General features: G+C 43.2%; 1 protein-coding gene across 4 annotated transcripts in view; it reads right to left on the bottom strand.

The window, feature by feature from the left end:
* fsip1 (fibrous sheath interacting protein 1) overlaps window positions 1–16,084 on the bottom strand; it is a 39,850-nt gene that overhangs the window by 3,796 nt on the left and 19,970 nt on the right. For all 4 annotated transcript variants that reach the window (XM_076979138.1, XM_076979139.1, XM_076979140.1 and 1 more), the window contains one exon: window positions 14,228–14,374. In XM_076979138.1, the coding sequence (XP_076835253.1) occupies window positions 14,228–14,374 (147 nt within the window). The remainder of the gene's footprint in view (window positions 1–14,227; window positions 14,375–16,084) is intronic.

The raw sequence follows: 16,084 nt of genomic DNA, 5'->3' as shown, positions 1-16,084 counted from the left end.
ATGATCAAAACCTCTGGATTTGGGTCATTTGTCTCCTGCTGGGTATGAGCATCATTATTAATCCTATCATGTGGCCTCCTGACCCATAACCAGCACAGACCATTCTCATGTCTCCTCCACTCATGGAACCTGCCTTTTGCTGGAAAAGAGAAAAGCAAGCAAAAGTACATAACGGCTCATCAGTTGTCTCTTCATGCTATGAGGCTGGAAGGCCTCCCGTATTCCTCGGACTCATCTAATCCCCAAGACTACTCAGGTACACCCAGAGCAGTCTATGTGGGTGAGAGCTGCTTCACGGAAAGTTTGGCTGCAGTGAGTTACCTGCTGCGTCTGATGCAGTCTGTCAGGAGTAATGACCTGCCTTAGGCTACAAATGAGGAGGGCGCCGCTCCTTAATTTAGCTCACTTGTAATCATCTGCCGTGGTTCCTCCCCTGATCTAATGTAATGTAAGGGGCCAGTCTTTCACCAACACATTCCAACTCCTTTCACATTCCAGCTCCTTACCTTACACTTAATCTCCTCTGATCTTCTCTGAACTGTCAAGCCAGGCTCCATGGACATGACTTATGGTCGCAGACTGGACCTTCAACCTTTATGCTTGAAAAATGAAGCTTTAGTCTAAGATGTTAACATGTTAACACACATGGCTTTAGAAAAGCTTTTTTTAGTCTAAGATGTTAACATGTTAACAAATATGGCTTTAAAAAGCTTTTCCCCCCCATTATGGCACAAGTAAATCTCTGGTCAAGAAAATGCTAGGAGTAAGAATTCTGAAACTTATTTATCAAGAGTCACCAAAACAGGCTTGAAATGCACATGGAGTTTGCTATTTTTTATCCAAAACAATATTTGACAATGGTTTAGCCTATTTGTATACCACATGTATCTTTTCATTGTAAGTCTGCCTTTAATAACTATTCTTTCCACACTTTAAGATCCCTGGCAGTGCCATGCAGCCAGACCTCCCAGAGAACTTAAAACACCACACTGAGAAGAAAACTGAACCCTCTAGGGAGGAGAATGAAGAGCGCTTGACCTCAAGTTGAAGGTAATATGCAACATGCTTGTAAATAAATGCAGGCAGGGTTTAAACCAGTTGAAAATCTGCTGAAGACCCAAAGTAGGTCAGTGGTCAGGATTAAACAGTGACTGTCTTGTACTGAAGCCCTTGGCCTGAGGAAAACATGCCTTTGGATCAGGGAGTTGTATGTTTGAACACGCTGGAACTTAAACAGCCGCTGAAGTTTTTTACAGTTATCTATGGAAGAAGCATAAGAAATGTAAAGACATGTTAAATATTAGCAAATGGTGTGAAGTCCATAGATCATGTAGTAGAATGTCCACTTGCACAACTAATATGTTATACGGCCAACTGGCCTACTTAAATAATAAAAGTGTGAATGGGAGCTATAGACAGTAGCCAAAATGGGTTGAGTTTTATTATCAAATGTGCAAAAGGGAGTGACTGTCAGTGACTCTTAGGTGTAAAATGAGAAAGAATCTGAGAACTGAAGAATGCAACTGCAGATTTTAGTCCAGCTGACAAGGATGCATGCACCAGCTTTGCCACATCCTTGAAAAAAAAAAAACAACACAAACCAAAGGAAGCAGGAGACAGACCACGAGTACTTATTATTTACGAAGAACTGGGAGCAGCGTTACAATGGGGCTGTCACTGCTCCAAACACTCCCCGATGCCTTCAGTGCCTCTAAGGCTGCCTCCACATATTCCAGAAGACACATTTTCAGCAAAGAGCCATAGATCACACTAGAGCCAAATATGCTTAGCATATTAAATATAGCCTTTTAAGTTCCTTCCTGGTGTGAGTTATGATTTTATAATGGTCATTTAATGAAAAACACCTGAGGATTATGTGGAATAACCTAGCTTTTTTAATGCCTAGAAATAGTTATATTTAAGATAGTTAAAAAAAATTTTACACTCAAAATAAATGTACATGTCTGTAATGCAGTTTTAGCTTAACTGTGTCAGTGAGATTTAAATTACAGTTTGTTGGTATTGTCCTGTGTTTGTAATGGCTGTCACATTATGTTTGCCTATTACACTGTTTAATTACTTTCTTCTCAGGATTGCAGTTTCACAATTTTGGTCAATTTCTTTCTCAACATGCTTATGTGGCCCTCCCTAACCCCTCTGGTCAGGAAGTTATACGTTTAAATGGTTAAATATGTCCCCAACTGTTTAATCCCACGTACCTTGACTATGTCACCCTAAATATAAGGGATGAGAGCAACCTACAACCCCTCCAACTAAACAGGTGGAGTTCCCTCAATGAGACCTAAGTTTGGGCAAAAGGTGGGTTCAACTAAATGAACAGATGTCACTATGCCCAAAAATCACTATTCCCACCTACACTGTGCAACATATATGGAAAGAAAGAGGGGGAGAAGGGAGATAGTTAGCAGCCAAGCCAAAAAGCTCAAGAATCGCAGCTCTAAAGACCAACAATTTGTCCAGGATAATGTGAGCACCAAGACGTCCGTGCACACACTCGACACCATTAGTCATGGTCCCTCACGACATCTAACCTCCCCCAAAATAATCAAACACCAAACACTAACTCAACCAAATATACAACAGCAACAACACAAAGCAACAACCCAAACAAAGGCAAAAAACTAAAAACACAAATCAATTGTAAATATAAACAGTGGCTAGGGCTAGACTACCACATCCCATGCAAGAAAAAAGGAAAACCATGAAGCTTTCAAAAAACCATCACTTCAAAATGGTAATTTAATAAGGTTTTCAACAATGCACCTGTGTGACGGGCAGGGGTGAGCAACTAAAAAGGAAGCGATCACGCCAAGTCTCAGGGAAATAGGATTGTAACGCAGCTCGCGCCGCGGAGCGAGAGGACGGACACAATTGCTGAGAAGAGCGAGATTTATTCAAGGGAATACCATAATCATCATCATCGGAAAACCAGTCCGGTTCCATAACGGGAGGGCAGTCAGAAAAACAGGCGTACACGAGCATGACAAAACAGGAAACACGAGTAACAGGCAATAAATGAAAACAGGAACATACCACGGGCAATCACGACAACCAAACATCCAAACAGCGCAAGGACAGCAAGGTATAACGAACAGAGTATACATAGAATAGACCACTGAGCAAAGACAAGTATCACAAAGAAGGACAAAACACCTAGAGCATACAGAACAACAAAACAACGTAATGAACCACGAAGACAGACAGCGAACAAGGAACCTACAAACCATTACTAACGAAGACTAGACAAGATACAGCTGACAAGAGTTAGTAACAAAATGAACCAATGAATGACAATGAACTAATCATGATTGACACGGAAGGCGGAGCCAACTGTGACAGTATCTCCCCTCAACGCACGCAACACCGAGGCGTGCAAGACAATCTACAAACAAAAACCAAGAAAAAACAAAAAACAAGAAAAACTAATCACATACTTAACACCATAGGAACAGCAAGAACAATTTACACAGAAACAATTATGCACAAAACATCCACCAACAATGCTGGAACCAAATAACCACAACAGTGGAACAACCAGGAGGGCTGAACCAAGCCTGTAGAACACTGGCACCAATACATCTTTTGGGACGTGCAGTGCGAATCATAACGGCAACACTTGGTTCACCATAGATCAGTCCCGTAGTCATTGGAGATCCACAAAAGTCCTCAACAGACCAGCCCCTCCGGATCACGGGAACTGCATACTCTGTTGACACCTTCTGGGTCGTGGAAACCACTGGGGTTGGTGTAGCTTGGTTGGCCGGCGCTGCTGGCGCAGCCTCTGAGGTCGGTACTGTAGCAGTCATGGGGACGAGGACCCGATCAGAGACCCGGGAACATACCCAATAAGGACATTTGGGGCGCTATGAGGTATCTCGCATCAAGAGAACCGAGGAACATGATCAATAAGACAGGAACAGGAAACAACCGTAGAACACACTGAACAGCTACAGTTCTTCGACCGACTATAGGCTCACACAGGGTTAAAACAGGCTATGGGTTCACACTGTTACGGGCTCTCTCTCGCTGTGTCCATTGAAAGGTGGTTCATTCTGTAACGTTGCATACGACGCAGGAGCAGAGGAGGACACAAATGCATAGTAGAGCACACTTTATAAAAGACTTTAACAACTCACGTGACGGTATCACTTTACAAACAGCAAACATCCAGACAGCGCAAGGACAGCAAGGTATAACGAACAGAGTATACATAGAATAGACCACTGACCAAAGACAAGTATCACAAAGAAGGACAAAACACCTAGAGCATACAGAACAACAAAACAACGTAATGAACCACGAAGACAGACAGCGAACAAGGAACCTAAATACTATTACTAACGAAGACTAGACAAGATACAACTGACAAGAGTTAGTAACAAAACAAATCACAATGAACTAATCATGATTGACACGAAAGGCGGAGCCAACTGTGACAAGGATGGTTTAATAGAAAGTATGCAAACCAAAAACCCGTGCATGGTTCCAGATTAAGGAAATAATAACCAGCATTCAACTGGTACAAAGACAAGACATATATAGACGAACAAACGACCCTCAGGTGAGACGGATCACGGGTCCCGCCCACCTGAGGGACGAACATCACGTGACCAAAAACAGGACCGCTGCCGCTGTAACCGGGGGCGACCGGCAGGGGCACCCCCCACAACGTGACAACCTGCAAGGTTAACAATGCTCAATTATCGCCATCCCATACTCAGACATCCGAAATAAGAAATCTTGAAGTCTCTTTAATTTAAAAAAAACATTAATCAAAACTAAAAACAATTTAAATGATGAACTGCACAAGCGATAACACATGTAAAACTCAGCCTTGTGTTAAACATAAGATATGTTGTCAGACCACACCCTTGAAGTTGCATCTGGAATAATCTATTCATCCAAACCAATCTCTCTCTCTCTGCAGCTTTAGTCACTTTGGGCAGCAAAGAACCCCGTTAGTTTGCCAACTAAAGAAAAATCTAGTTTTTCTTTTTTCCAAAGGCTCAGACATCTACACTTTATATGTGCACACAATTCCACTAAACAACTACAGGTGAGTTCACAGAAAGGCAGGGAAAAGTAGCAATAGGCTACCATGGTTACCAAAACTACCACCAGGTCCTAAAGCCCCAAGGATATCTCATCCACCCCACAATCCTTATTTGGTGCTTGCCATTACACTTACCGGTAAATATTTTGACATTTCTGTGATTAGAAATTTGAGCACCAAACTAATTGAGATCTTTTACAAATTAACCCTGTTTTCTCAGTCAAATAGCAATACTGCTTGAAAAAAAATCTTTGCAAAAAAAGATTTAAGGTATTAACAAAGTAATAATTTTTTGGAACACCATACAAATTTCTTTCTATTTGTGTTTTTCCCCTCTACCTCTAATAAGTCCTGCACTGCCCAAACGCTACAATCTAACTGTCACAGTGACAGCTCCGGACCCTTCCCTGTGGGCGTGCCGTTACGTCGTCTGCGTGTCGTTATGTCCATGTATGTACTTCCGTGGGTGTGGGTTGTTTGTGAGCGTGTTCGTTTGTTACACCTGTGCCTTGTCTCGAGGTCACGTGGGTCTGTGTAACTCACCTATTTATTGTGCGTTCGCGCGGTGTCTAGTGCTCGTCTTTGTCTAAAGCCAGGTGTCAGTGTGAGTGTGACTGTGCTGCTTGCGCTCCGCACCGAGCTTACTCGTGTCTTTGTTAATAAATGTTCATCGTTCACCGTAATCGTATTGGTGTCTGCTTCCCACACCCAAGCGTTACAGAAAGACGAGCCATATAAAAGAAGGAATGCCTGGATACGCCACCAGGGCGCCTAAAGGTAGGAGAAGGAGCCGGCGTCACCACGGCTCTTCTACAGTCCGACATCCCGAAGCCCCTGTCTCCGAGCAGGAGATGATGCAGAGCCCCATCTGCGCTTACATACTCTGCGCCGCTCGGAGTACGGAAGACGCAGAGATGGCCGAACAGCTCCGTCAGTCCGCGGTGCGTATATGGGAGGACCAGCACCCGACCACGTCCCTAGAGCCGCCACCCAGGGCCAAAACCAGAGAGGGCATGGAGGACCCGCTGGTCGTCCAGGCGGGGATGGTACGTGCCAATCCTCCCGAGGACGAGTCCGAGGAAGACGGCTCGGAGGAGGAAGAGTATCCCCCCTCAGTTTGCTCAAGGAGCACTGTGTATTACGGGGGGGAGGGGGGCAGTCTCCCACCGTCTGAAGGCGAGGCGGAGGGGACAGACTACGAGGTGGAGGAGTATTCCCCGTCAGTGTGCTCAAAAAGGACGGTCTACTACGGGGAGGAAGACGTCAGTCCTCCACCGTCGGACTACGGCGAGGAGAGGGAGGACTTCAGTCCCCCTTCGGCGCTGCACCCAGCCCCGTTGGGAACCGACGAGCAGAGCGAGGAGAGTGAGGGGGAGAGTCTTCGGTCGGTGAGTTCGCTCCCGACGGTATACAAAGGGGGAGGGAGCGGATCTGACAGTTCGCTCGCGTCGGTGAGTGGGGATTCCTGCGGGGAGGAGCCCATGGACCACTCCAGATGCGAGACCCCCGCTCGGTCCATGGACTGGAGCGTGGCTGAGGAGGAGGAGCCGGAGATGGACACCACCCCCGATACCGGTGCCAGAGGGGGCTGGCCTGGCAACGGAGGGGCTTCCTACGGGGGGTTCCCGGAGAGGGAGCGCCGGCAGGCCTATCGGGCAGCAAGCCCCTCCGGCTCTCCCGGAGGAGGGAGTCACGGACCCGGGAGGAGGGTCGCCGTGAGACCCGCCGGTCGCGCTGCCTCCAAGCGGGCTACAAATCGCGCTGCACCTCGCGCGTCCGCCAGGTGTGCTGCCCCCAGGCGGTCGACCAGTCGCGCTGCACCCCGCGCGTCCGACCAAAGGAGGGTCCCCAAGCGGTCGGACAGTCGCACTACGTCTCGCGCGTCCGCCAGAGGGACTGCCTCCAAGCAGTCGACCAGTCGCGCTTCACCCAGCGCGTCTGACAGCCGTGCGGCACCTGGCGGTGAGCGGGCGGAACAGGCGGGAGGAGTACCGCCACCTGCAGCGTCTCCAGCCCCCGGAGCCTTCGCGCCGCTACCGGCGTTGCCTCAGGCGGGAAGCCTGGCTCCGGGAATGAGTGTCTGTGTTCCTATGTTTTTGTCTATCCCCTTGTATCTCCCTAATTTCCTTTTCCCATTTGTGCCTCTTGTGTTTCATGTTCCAGTGTGCGTGTTTGTGAACGTGCCATTGTTTAATGTTTTCTCCCCTGTCTTCCCAGGGAGGGTGTACTAGAGCTGGTCGCGGCGGTTCCCGCCGTCGGGGGCGACTGCTCTCGGAGGCTCGTGATCCCGGCGGTTCCGGACCTGCCCGTTTGTGTTGGTTCGGGGCATTCCAGCTGCGCGGGACGCTCCGGGAGTAGCGAGCCCCTGGCGGAGGGTTCTGTCACAGTGACAGCTCCGGACCCTTCCCTGTGGGCGTGCCGTTACGTCGTCTGCGTGTCGTTATGTCCATGTATGTACTTCCGTGGGTGTGGGTTGTTTGTGAGCGTGTTCGTTTGTTACACCTGTGCCTTGTCTCGAGGTCACGTGGGTCTGTGTAACTCACCTATTTATTGTGCGTTCGCGCGGTGTCTAGTGCTCGTCTTTGTCTAAAGCCAGGTGTCAGTGTGAGTGTGACTGTGCTGCTTGCGCTCCGCACCGAGCTTACTCGTGTCTTTGTTAATAAATGTTCATCGTTCACCGTAATCGTATTGGTGTCTGCTTCCCACACCCAAGCGTTACACTAACATGTTCACAACTACAGCCAGTGCCTTATCTACTCTGTCTTCATTATACTAATGTCTCTGTTTTCTCTGTTTCTCTTTTCAGTGAAAAGTTCTAACAAAATGAAAAGTAACTTAGTAACCTTTAAGAATTTTTTTACACCTTCTGTTGTTTTGTAGATCTCTAAGCCACAGATGAATCTCTGGATGAAACCAGCATAAAAGCAGAAACCTATCCAAACCATATTTTATCATGTAAAGCATGGACATTTGATCTGAGGCATGAAGCCAACTTACTCCTGACTGCATGGATATCCCATCCCTCTTTAAAGAGAGTAAGAATTACCTAAAGCACTGTAGACAGTGAAGTGCTATTGTAAAGTGCTGGGCTCATCTCCTCCATATAAGATAACATTTCTGTGAGAGATGGAGATGTGGCAGCCCTCTAATGGTTCGTACACCTACACACAGGATACACACTGCACAAATGCTGTGGATGACATTAGGCTTGGGAGGGTATGTAATAGGTTTTGTGGTGACATTCTACCCATGCGGGTTCCAACCGCACATTCTGATAATAGATACAGTGTTAATTACAATGACACCAAAGTAAATGATCCAGGGTCAACATTTAGGCCTTAACATGGTCACAGGGTGACACGCCAGAGGTTCCTTAGGTGTTCACACATCTTCTCTTCTCACTTTATGATAAAGGCAGCATTCATCTGGCCTCATATTTTCTGGCTTTGTCGTAATGACTCGCAGTAGTTAGTACATTTATTAAAGTGATCTTAAGTCATAATTATATACATGTTCAATCTTCTATTCAGGCTCCAAGTGCCAGATAGTGGAAATACTGTGAAATTAAACTAGTCTCCTTAAAAATCTCACAATTATTGAAATATAGAAACGATTCTGATAATTAATCTGAAGCTTAGATTAAGAGCTTTTGATAACCCTGTTAAATGTTTTAGAAACCTTAATAAAAAGTAGAGGTCACATCCATGAGCATACAATTGGGCCAATTAACACAAATAAATCAATCAGTATACTTGTTTTTATGGTGTTATGGTACAAAATTATAATTTGTACATAGCACCAGTCCAATTTAGTATGTTATTTATTACTTTAGTCACAAAGCTCATCAATAAATGGTTATTTTGATTTAATTAAGTGCTATTTGTTATTTATTAAAATGTGTTTGTATAGCATCTATAGCAGCAGTGCTGGCTTGTCAGTAGGTGGCGCTGGGGTGCCGCCACCATCAAATTATCAAGAGAAAAATGCTAATTTTGACATATAAACTTATGTAAATTATATATTGTGAAAGTATTATGAAACTAGTAATATTGGCCATTACCGTTTATTTATTTATTTCTGTATAAACTCTCAAATGTAAGCAGAGCCAATCAAGTTGCAAAGCTTGTATGTGGCATGAGGAACTGACCAGACTGGCCCCTGTGGTTGCGGGTGAGGAAGTAGCCATCTGGAAAGTGCTGGGCTTCCACTCTCTCTGCACGTTTATGGGGATTACATGGCCAAACAGTGCACTTCTGGTCTGGTTGGGTTTAACAGCAGGTCATGGTGGGGCTAGCCAAACAGGCAGCTCTGCTTGCAGTGTCTGTAAGGCCGGGGTACTTCCTCAACAGACCCAAATACACATGCAATGTTTGAACAACTTAAGAGATGTCAGGCCAAATCATGATCCATGCAAATTTAAGCAGGTCAAAGAGTGTGTCACATTTTCTGTAAGCAGTACTTGATCTGCTGACTTTCAACATGGAGCTTAAGGCCTAATCAGTGAAGAAACAACTCAATGACTGAATCTACAATCTACAATGATCAGAAATATGAATGAGTTCAAAGGATCTAAGTTACTATATCAAAACAGTACTGATTGTCCAGTCAAATCAAAGTCCACAGCCCACCCATTAGTACGTTTAAGTCATTAGAGAGTCAGGCTGCAAAAATGCACCAGACGCAAAGCAAGGCTCAGAGTCATATTTCTCAGGACTGTCATCAAGTGGTGATAATGAACCAAAGGAACATGGGGCTAAGGGATGCAAATGATAGGTTTAAACAAAAGATACAAGTACAGCGACAAGGAAAGGAGCTTAAAGGAACCAACTTCGGATTGAATGACCAATTCCCAAAAGAAATCATGCAACGACGTCAAAAATTATTTCCAATTCGCAAAGAAATGATTCAACAAGGACATAAAGCAGTCATTATAGTAGATAAACTATACATTAATGGACAACTATACAGGAACAAGGACACTACCCACTGGCTCTACTAACTCTCTCACTCAATCATCACATCACAGCAGCCATACACTCATACACACCAACATAAACACACAAGCCAGTGAACTCTAAACAAACCCGAGGATTACCCTAATTACACAACAAAAAATATTGAATAAGTCTACGCAGTTGTCTCCAAGAAGTCTCAGCACATGTACCCTATGATCCCCCACCTCAAAATGTCTCACCCCCCTACACTTATCCTTTTCTGTTTATTTAATGTTATGCTTCCCCTTATCTGTTCACCACCTGTTTTATTGTCACCTACTCACACACAGAAATTAACAGAACTTACATTAACACCAACACTTTGATGCCTACATTAAAATTCCTATCCTGGAACATCCGGGGAGTCGGCTCACAGGCAAAAAAAACAAAAATATTAAATCACATTTCCAAACTAGCAGACATTTGCTTATTGCAAGAAACTCATCTATCCCCATCTGACAAAAACGCACTACACTTTAAACATTTTCACCAACCATTTTCAGCTACATACAATAGTAAACAAAGAGGAGTCTCCATAATAATTAATTGTGACTGACATTGGCAGAGGTTAATAATAATAATAATTTTATTTTAATGATGATAATTGATGGGGTGGTCACCCTAGGGTGTTTATTGTCCTGTGAGATTAAGCCAAAATAGCATTTGGACTGAAAGTTACCTGGTATTATAGTGGAATAGAGCTGTTTGTGAGGTTGTGGTAATTGTGAATGGTGTATGAGTATTATTCACCTGGTGTGCAGGTAGGTTACAATCAGACTAGTAATATAAAGTTCTGTTCAGTAGTGTTGTGATTAGATGACTTTGTTGCACTTGTTTTACAAGTAGCGATCGTAACCTCGTCTCAGTATTTGTATAACGTGTGCCCAAGTCTTTGCAGTATTAATGTAACTACTGAAACTTACATTTGATTTTTAGAGTAAGCTTGAGTGTTACCAGAGCTGGTGGTGTATGGTGGACAACATCCAGGTTGAAGCCCCTGACAGCTATTTTATTTTCTCATATAATTGCCATTCAGATACTTAATGAGGTACGTGGCCTTTTTCTGGTTTTGTAGTTCCTGGTGAGCTTTGGAGTGCAGGAGCATGCAGGGAGCTTGAACGTTAAGTACAATAGTTGATGTTATTTGGCTGTTACAAGGCCATCAAGTTTCCTTGTGTTTATTATGATTTTACAATAAGTTAGTAATATGCCAATGCAGTTAATTGTTTGTTTTACAGAGTGGACCAGACAATTGGTGATAATAGTTATTGTTTATCCTCCACCAACATAAAAAAAATTTTCTGTAAGATTTTTTTCTTTTACCACATTGGTTTCCAGATGCATAGTGTTTTTTCCTGTAAATTTATATTGTTTTTTTCCTTTTTCCTTTCCATATTTGTGGAAATTCTTTTTGTTATGTGGACTATGACTCTAGGGCCATTTTTTCTCTTTTCACAATGTAGCGCCCTGCTATACTGATTAGTGAGATCATGGACACCCCAGCCAGCCGTGGTTTCCCTGAATTACTTGTATGGGTTCAGGTTTCTTTTTTTCTTTTTTTAAGAGTGGCATGGGAGGGGTTGATTACTTAGTTATAACCTAAGCCAGACTGTAAGTGCTCCTGGTAGATAATACTAGTCCTTTAACATTTGGTCAACAAAGACTAGCTGATGTGCCCTTGTATTTCTATCTTGTGTAATTACAAAAGATTATTCTTTAATAAACTATTGTTTTTTGGGGGGTTGTTTATTGGATACCTATATTTATAATTCCAGGTATTGTGCAGGACATAAACAAACTCTTTGTACATTATGTAACTTCTCTCTGTTTCTGTGTGTGCCTTACTGAGCATTCTTTGTTGTTGCTCTGGTAGTGTCCCACAGAGGGACCTTGGCCAGCCGCTAGCTTGGGTGGGCACGTAGCAACTGTACTGTAAGTGCAGGCCACATAATGACAAAACAAAGACTAACAAACACAACATAAGACTAATTGATGACCCCATCTTCACTGTGTCATGACAATTGTAAAACACTGTACATTTTCTAGTATAATCCCAGTTATCATAATGGAGTTTAGGATATCATGAATTATAATTATATATGGGATGAGAACCTGGGTCATGTTAAAACAGCTCCAACAGCTCCAGATGTGACAATGAATTGTATGGCCGGTTGTATACAAATACAGATCGCTTCCAGCAACCTTTGGAAGCAAGCCTGGAAGATACCTCTGTGTGGTTTTACAGGCAGACATTACTGTACTTTCAGACCTAAGTTAAACAGTGGTCAGCCTATAAACATGTAAACCTAGGGACTCAATCACCAAGTTTACAGATGTTGCAAGCTTGATCTTGGATGGATCAGAACTGGGCACTGCTTAGCATACAACTGGATGAATGTGGCTTATATATATATATATATATATATATTTGCAAGCTGGAAGGTTAACCATTGTGCCACCAGTAATTCATAGTGAGGCCTCATAAATGTGCTTGAAGTTGCTGGTTTGTCTGAGGGTTCTATAATCCTGTGGGTATTAGAAGGGAAGTGCCCTGAAGTACTGCCCTTCTAATTATTTTAACACGAAAGGTACATTTTATGAGGCGTTGAAACCACCTGAATGCTTTATTTCCACACAATTCTCGGTGTCATGAACCGCATAATTTTAATGAAAATTGGGGTGAAAGAAAGTTACACAGAAAATGGTTTGGTCTAAATGTCTAGTGCTTGTTTTGCATGGATGAGCAATAAATCCATTCATCAGGACCAATCTGGCAGTTCTCGGCAATGTATTTCTTTTTCTTTCTTGTCTTTTTTTTCAACAATTGAGACACAAATCAAACAGCAAGAGGGGACTTGCTGAGGGGCTAAACTTTGTGGTTGTGCCAAAAAAGGTTGAGCCAAACTTTGCTGTGTCCTGCGTAACCAGGCAGCAAAGAGGCCCTCCAAATGTAAGTCAGGGCTTTTGGGACCAGGTCTTGAGAAAGCCCATGCTTGGCTAGCTGGACAAAATGGGACAGAAGTCATATTAAAAAAAGCTAATACATGCCCTCGAGTCTCGAGTTCTTCCTTGTTTTTGTTATTCTTGCACATGAAACAGAAAAAAAATTATTCTTTCATTCCAATTGTGCTGTAAATGGCCATGTTACACAGTTGTGAATCTAAATCCCATTACTGACTATAAGGAACAAATATTCTCATATCAGAGAAGAGATATAATGAAAAGGGCAAGTTCAAACTGTGACATTGTAATATGGTGCAAATTTCATCATCATGACTTAGAAAGGGAAGAATTAGCCAATCCTCAGGAGTACAAAAACAGTAGTAACTCTTAACAAAATTAGGCCATGAACACTTCAGGCTAAGGATAAATGATCTTTGGTAGCTACGGAGACAGTGAACAATTTTATCACTCATTCTCTTGCTTGCCACAGTCACAGATCAAATGCCAAAATAAAGGCATCATTGTGGACATTCCACCACACAAGGCATGACAACACGGGCTTCACAACAAAGCAGCGAGTCAGGGCACCCTCGGTTCCTCCTCGGCTGAGAGCGCTCACCTTGGCACAGGAAAACCTACTGCACTATTTACTGTGTGGTCAGAAAGGTAACATGATCATTTGAGGCATCTCATCAGAGTTGAGAGTGACAGGTTTATCATAATATAACATATTCTATATGTGATTGATTATTGATTAGAGCTCAATATATCCAATGTTTATGTGCATTTATCATGAATGTTTACTGCAAATCACATGATTGAAAATTATAACAACAAATGGATTGAGTGGGACATTTTGTAGTAGGTCAAAAAGTCATAAAACACTACTGGGAATTCAATTAATCACAGTAAAACAGCTAATTACACAAAAAGCTAAAATTACCAAAAGCTAAAATTATGTCATCTGAATCTCTAGACCATTATTTGAAACAATTTCCTCCTTTCCCAGTGGGAGAGTCAGAGAGAGTCCATTCTGTATCAGCAGTTCAGCACGTAGAGATCACACACACACACACACACACACACACAAACCCACTAACATGTGCATTATGTCTCAAGAATGTATACCTTCCACATACATGCCATGTTTACAGCGGGAGTGTTAACTCAAGCATGGGCCTCAGCTCTGTCTGAGCACAGCACCCTTTGAACTCACCGTAACCTGCTGGCTCCGCTCCTGCAGCTGCTGCTGGACGCCCAGCAGGCACTCGCCGTGGTCTCTTGCTTCCATCAGCTCCTGTGGGGCCTTTTGCCCAGCCGCCAACTGCTCACCTCCCTCTCCGTCTGATCCAGAGTGCCCGCTCTGACAAGCATCACAGCATGGGCATTGGTAAGTATGGATAGGCAGATTGTATAGTATGCATGTATGTTTGATGCAGATGTTGTTGAAGAACACTGAAAATCCTTTTAAAAAATGAAAATACTTTGCTTAAATATGTCAGTCTAATTAGAGCTCAGGTTGGGTTCCACTGAAGAGGTGGTAAGGAAAGTTCATCTTGAGGTCTAGATTAGCCTGTTGTTGTCAACACATACACACCCACACACACCACTTCCCATGAAAAGATATAATTAAGTTATAATAAGACTGGCCTAGCAAAGAAACTCCAGCACCTTCCTGCAGAGAAGCATGCTTCCATTTAACCTCACCATCTTCTACAGGAGGGGCAAAAGAGAGTGTCCTGACAAACTGTCTTACAGTCTTGTAATAACCTGGTACGGGAACTGCACCATCTCTGTCCCTATAGTGGGTTGTGAGAACAGCTGAGCAGATCATCAGAGTGTCTCTACCCACCAACACCTCCAACCACAAATACTGTATCCACAAAGCCATCAGCATTGTGGATGATCCCTCCCAAAGAACACACAGGTGCCGTGGTCTAATTACTATCAAATGTAATTGTTAACATGTAATCCTAAAGGCATAATCAACCAATGAGAAAATAGTGATACAGCTTGAATCTATCAGGGCTAAATAAATGAGCAAGCTTCGTTGTCATATTTACTTTGACTGTTTGGATGATGCACACCAACTACATATCCAGAAAGGGTTCTCACATGCAGAATTCCTCAAATGACACTTATGCGGACTCCAAACATACATCATCATGTCACTCTCACTTGCCAGGGCGTGCAACCCTGTAGCTGTCACTGTGTGCGTATTGTCCTTGTATTGCACATTTGTACAATATTTATTGTATTTCCATTTATGTTGTTGCACAGTTCTGTTATTGTGTTGTACCACAGACCTCGCCTCATTTCAGTGTTTACCAAGTACAGATGAATGACAATAAAACCTAAACCTGAACTTGAATCCTGAAGTAAAACAAGCAATTACACAGTTATGATTGTTGCAGCTAAACACATTTGCTTTTCACAACTCCTGGAGTGTTAATTACAAGTGTTGATTAAGAAAAGTAACATATGGTACCAAATACAAGTCTGTAATTAGACAGTGAGATCATTTTGTTTATTTAACTTGATGTAGTGCAGTGTTTCCCATTCAACACCACCCACTTAAATAGGCCTCACAGCATTTCATTGTCTCATAAAGCAAGGCTGGAGTGCATAAATTTCAAGCCTATTCCAAAATTTACAGGCATCCTACGCACATGCTCCATAAAGTTCAAAATTCGCTGTCATCAAAACGATTTCGTAATAAGGAGCCGCTGCAAGTGGCAGGCCATTCCCATGTGCTCACAGATGCTAAACAACAGCAGCACTACCAAACAGAAATGTGTTTTGTTAGAGACTGGCAACTCACTGTCAGTTCAATGATGGATGTGGCATGACATCATCTCAATCCACATGCATATTACATATAGGCCTTTGAGTAATAAATTCAAATATCTTCAATGCTTCACCTTTAACCAGATGGCTTTGAATTTCTCCCAAGTACATATCAAGGCAAAGGCAAGGGATTTTCAAAATTAATATTAATTTTCATGTCTTGCAAAGGTAGTCCAATCTGCAATACTGTCAATGTGCTATATGACACAGGTCTGCAGAAGGTTAT

The sequence above is a fragment of the Brachyhypopomus gauderio genome, chromosome 17 (genome assembly GCF_052324685.1).
Source record: "Brachyhypopomus gauderio isolate BG-103 chromosome 17, BGAUD_0.2, whole genome shotgun sequence".
In the NCBI taxonomy this organism is placed as follows: domain Eukaryota; kingdom Metazoa; phylum Chordata; class Actinopteri; order Gymnotiformes; family Hypopomidae; genus Brachyhypopomus; species Brachyhypopomus gauderio.
Note: the sequence above shows the minus strand (reverse complement) of the source record. Positions and strands in the feature narration are given on the sequence as shown.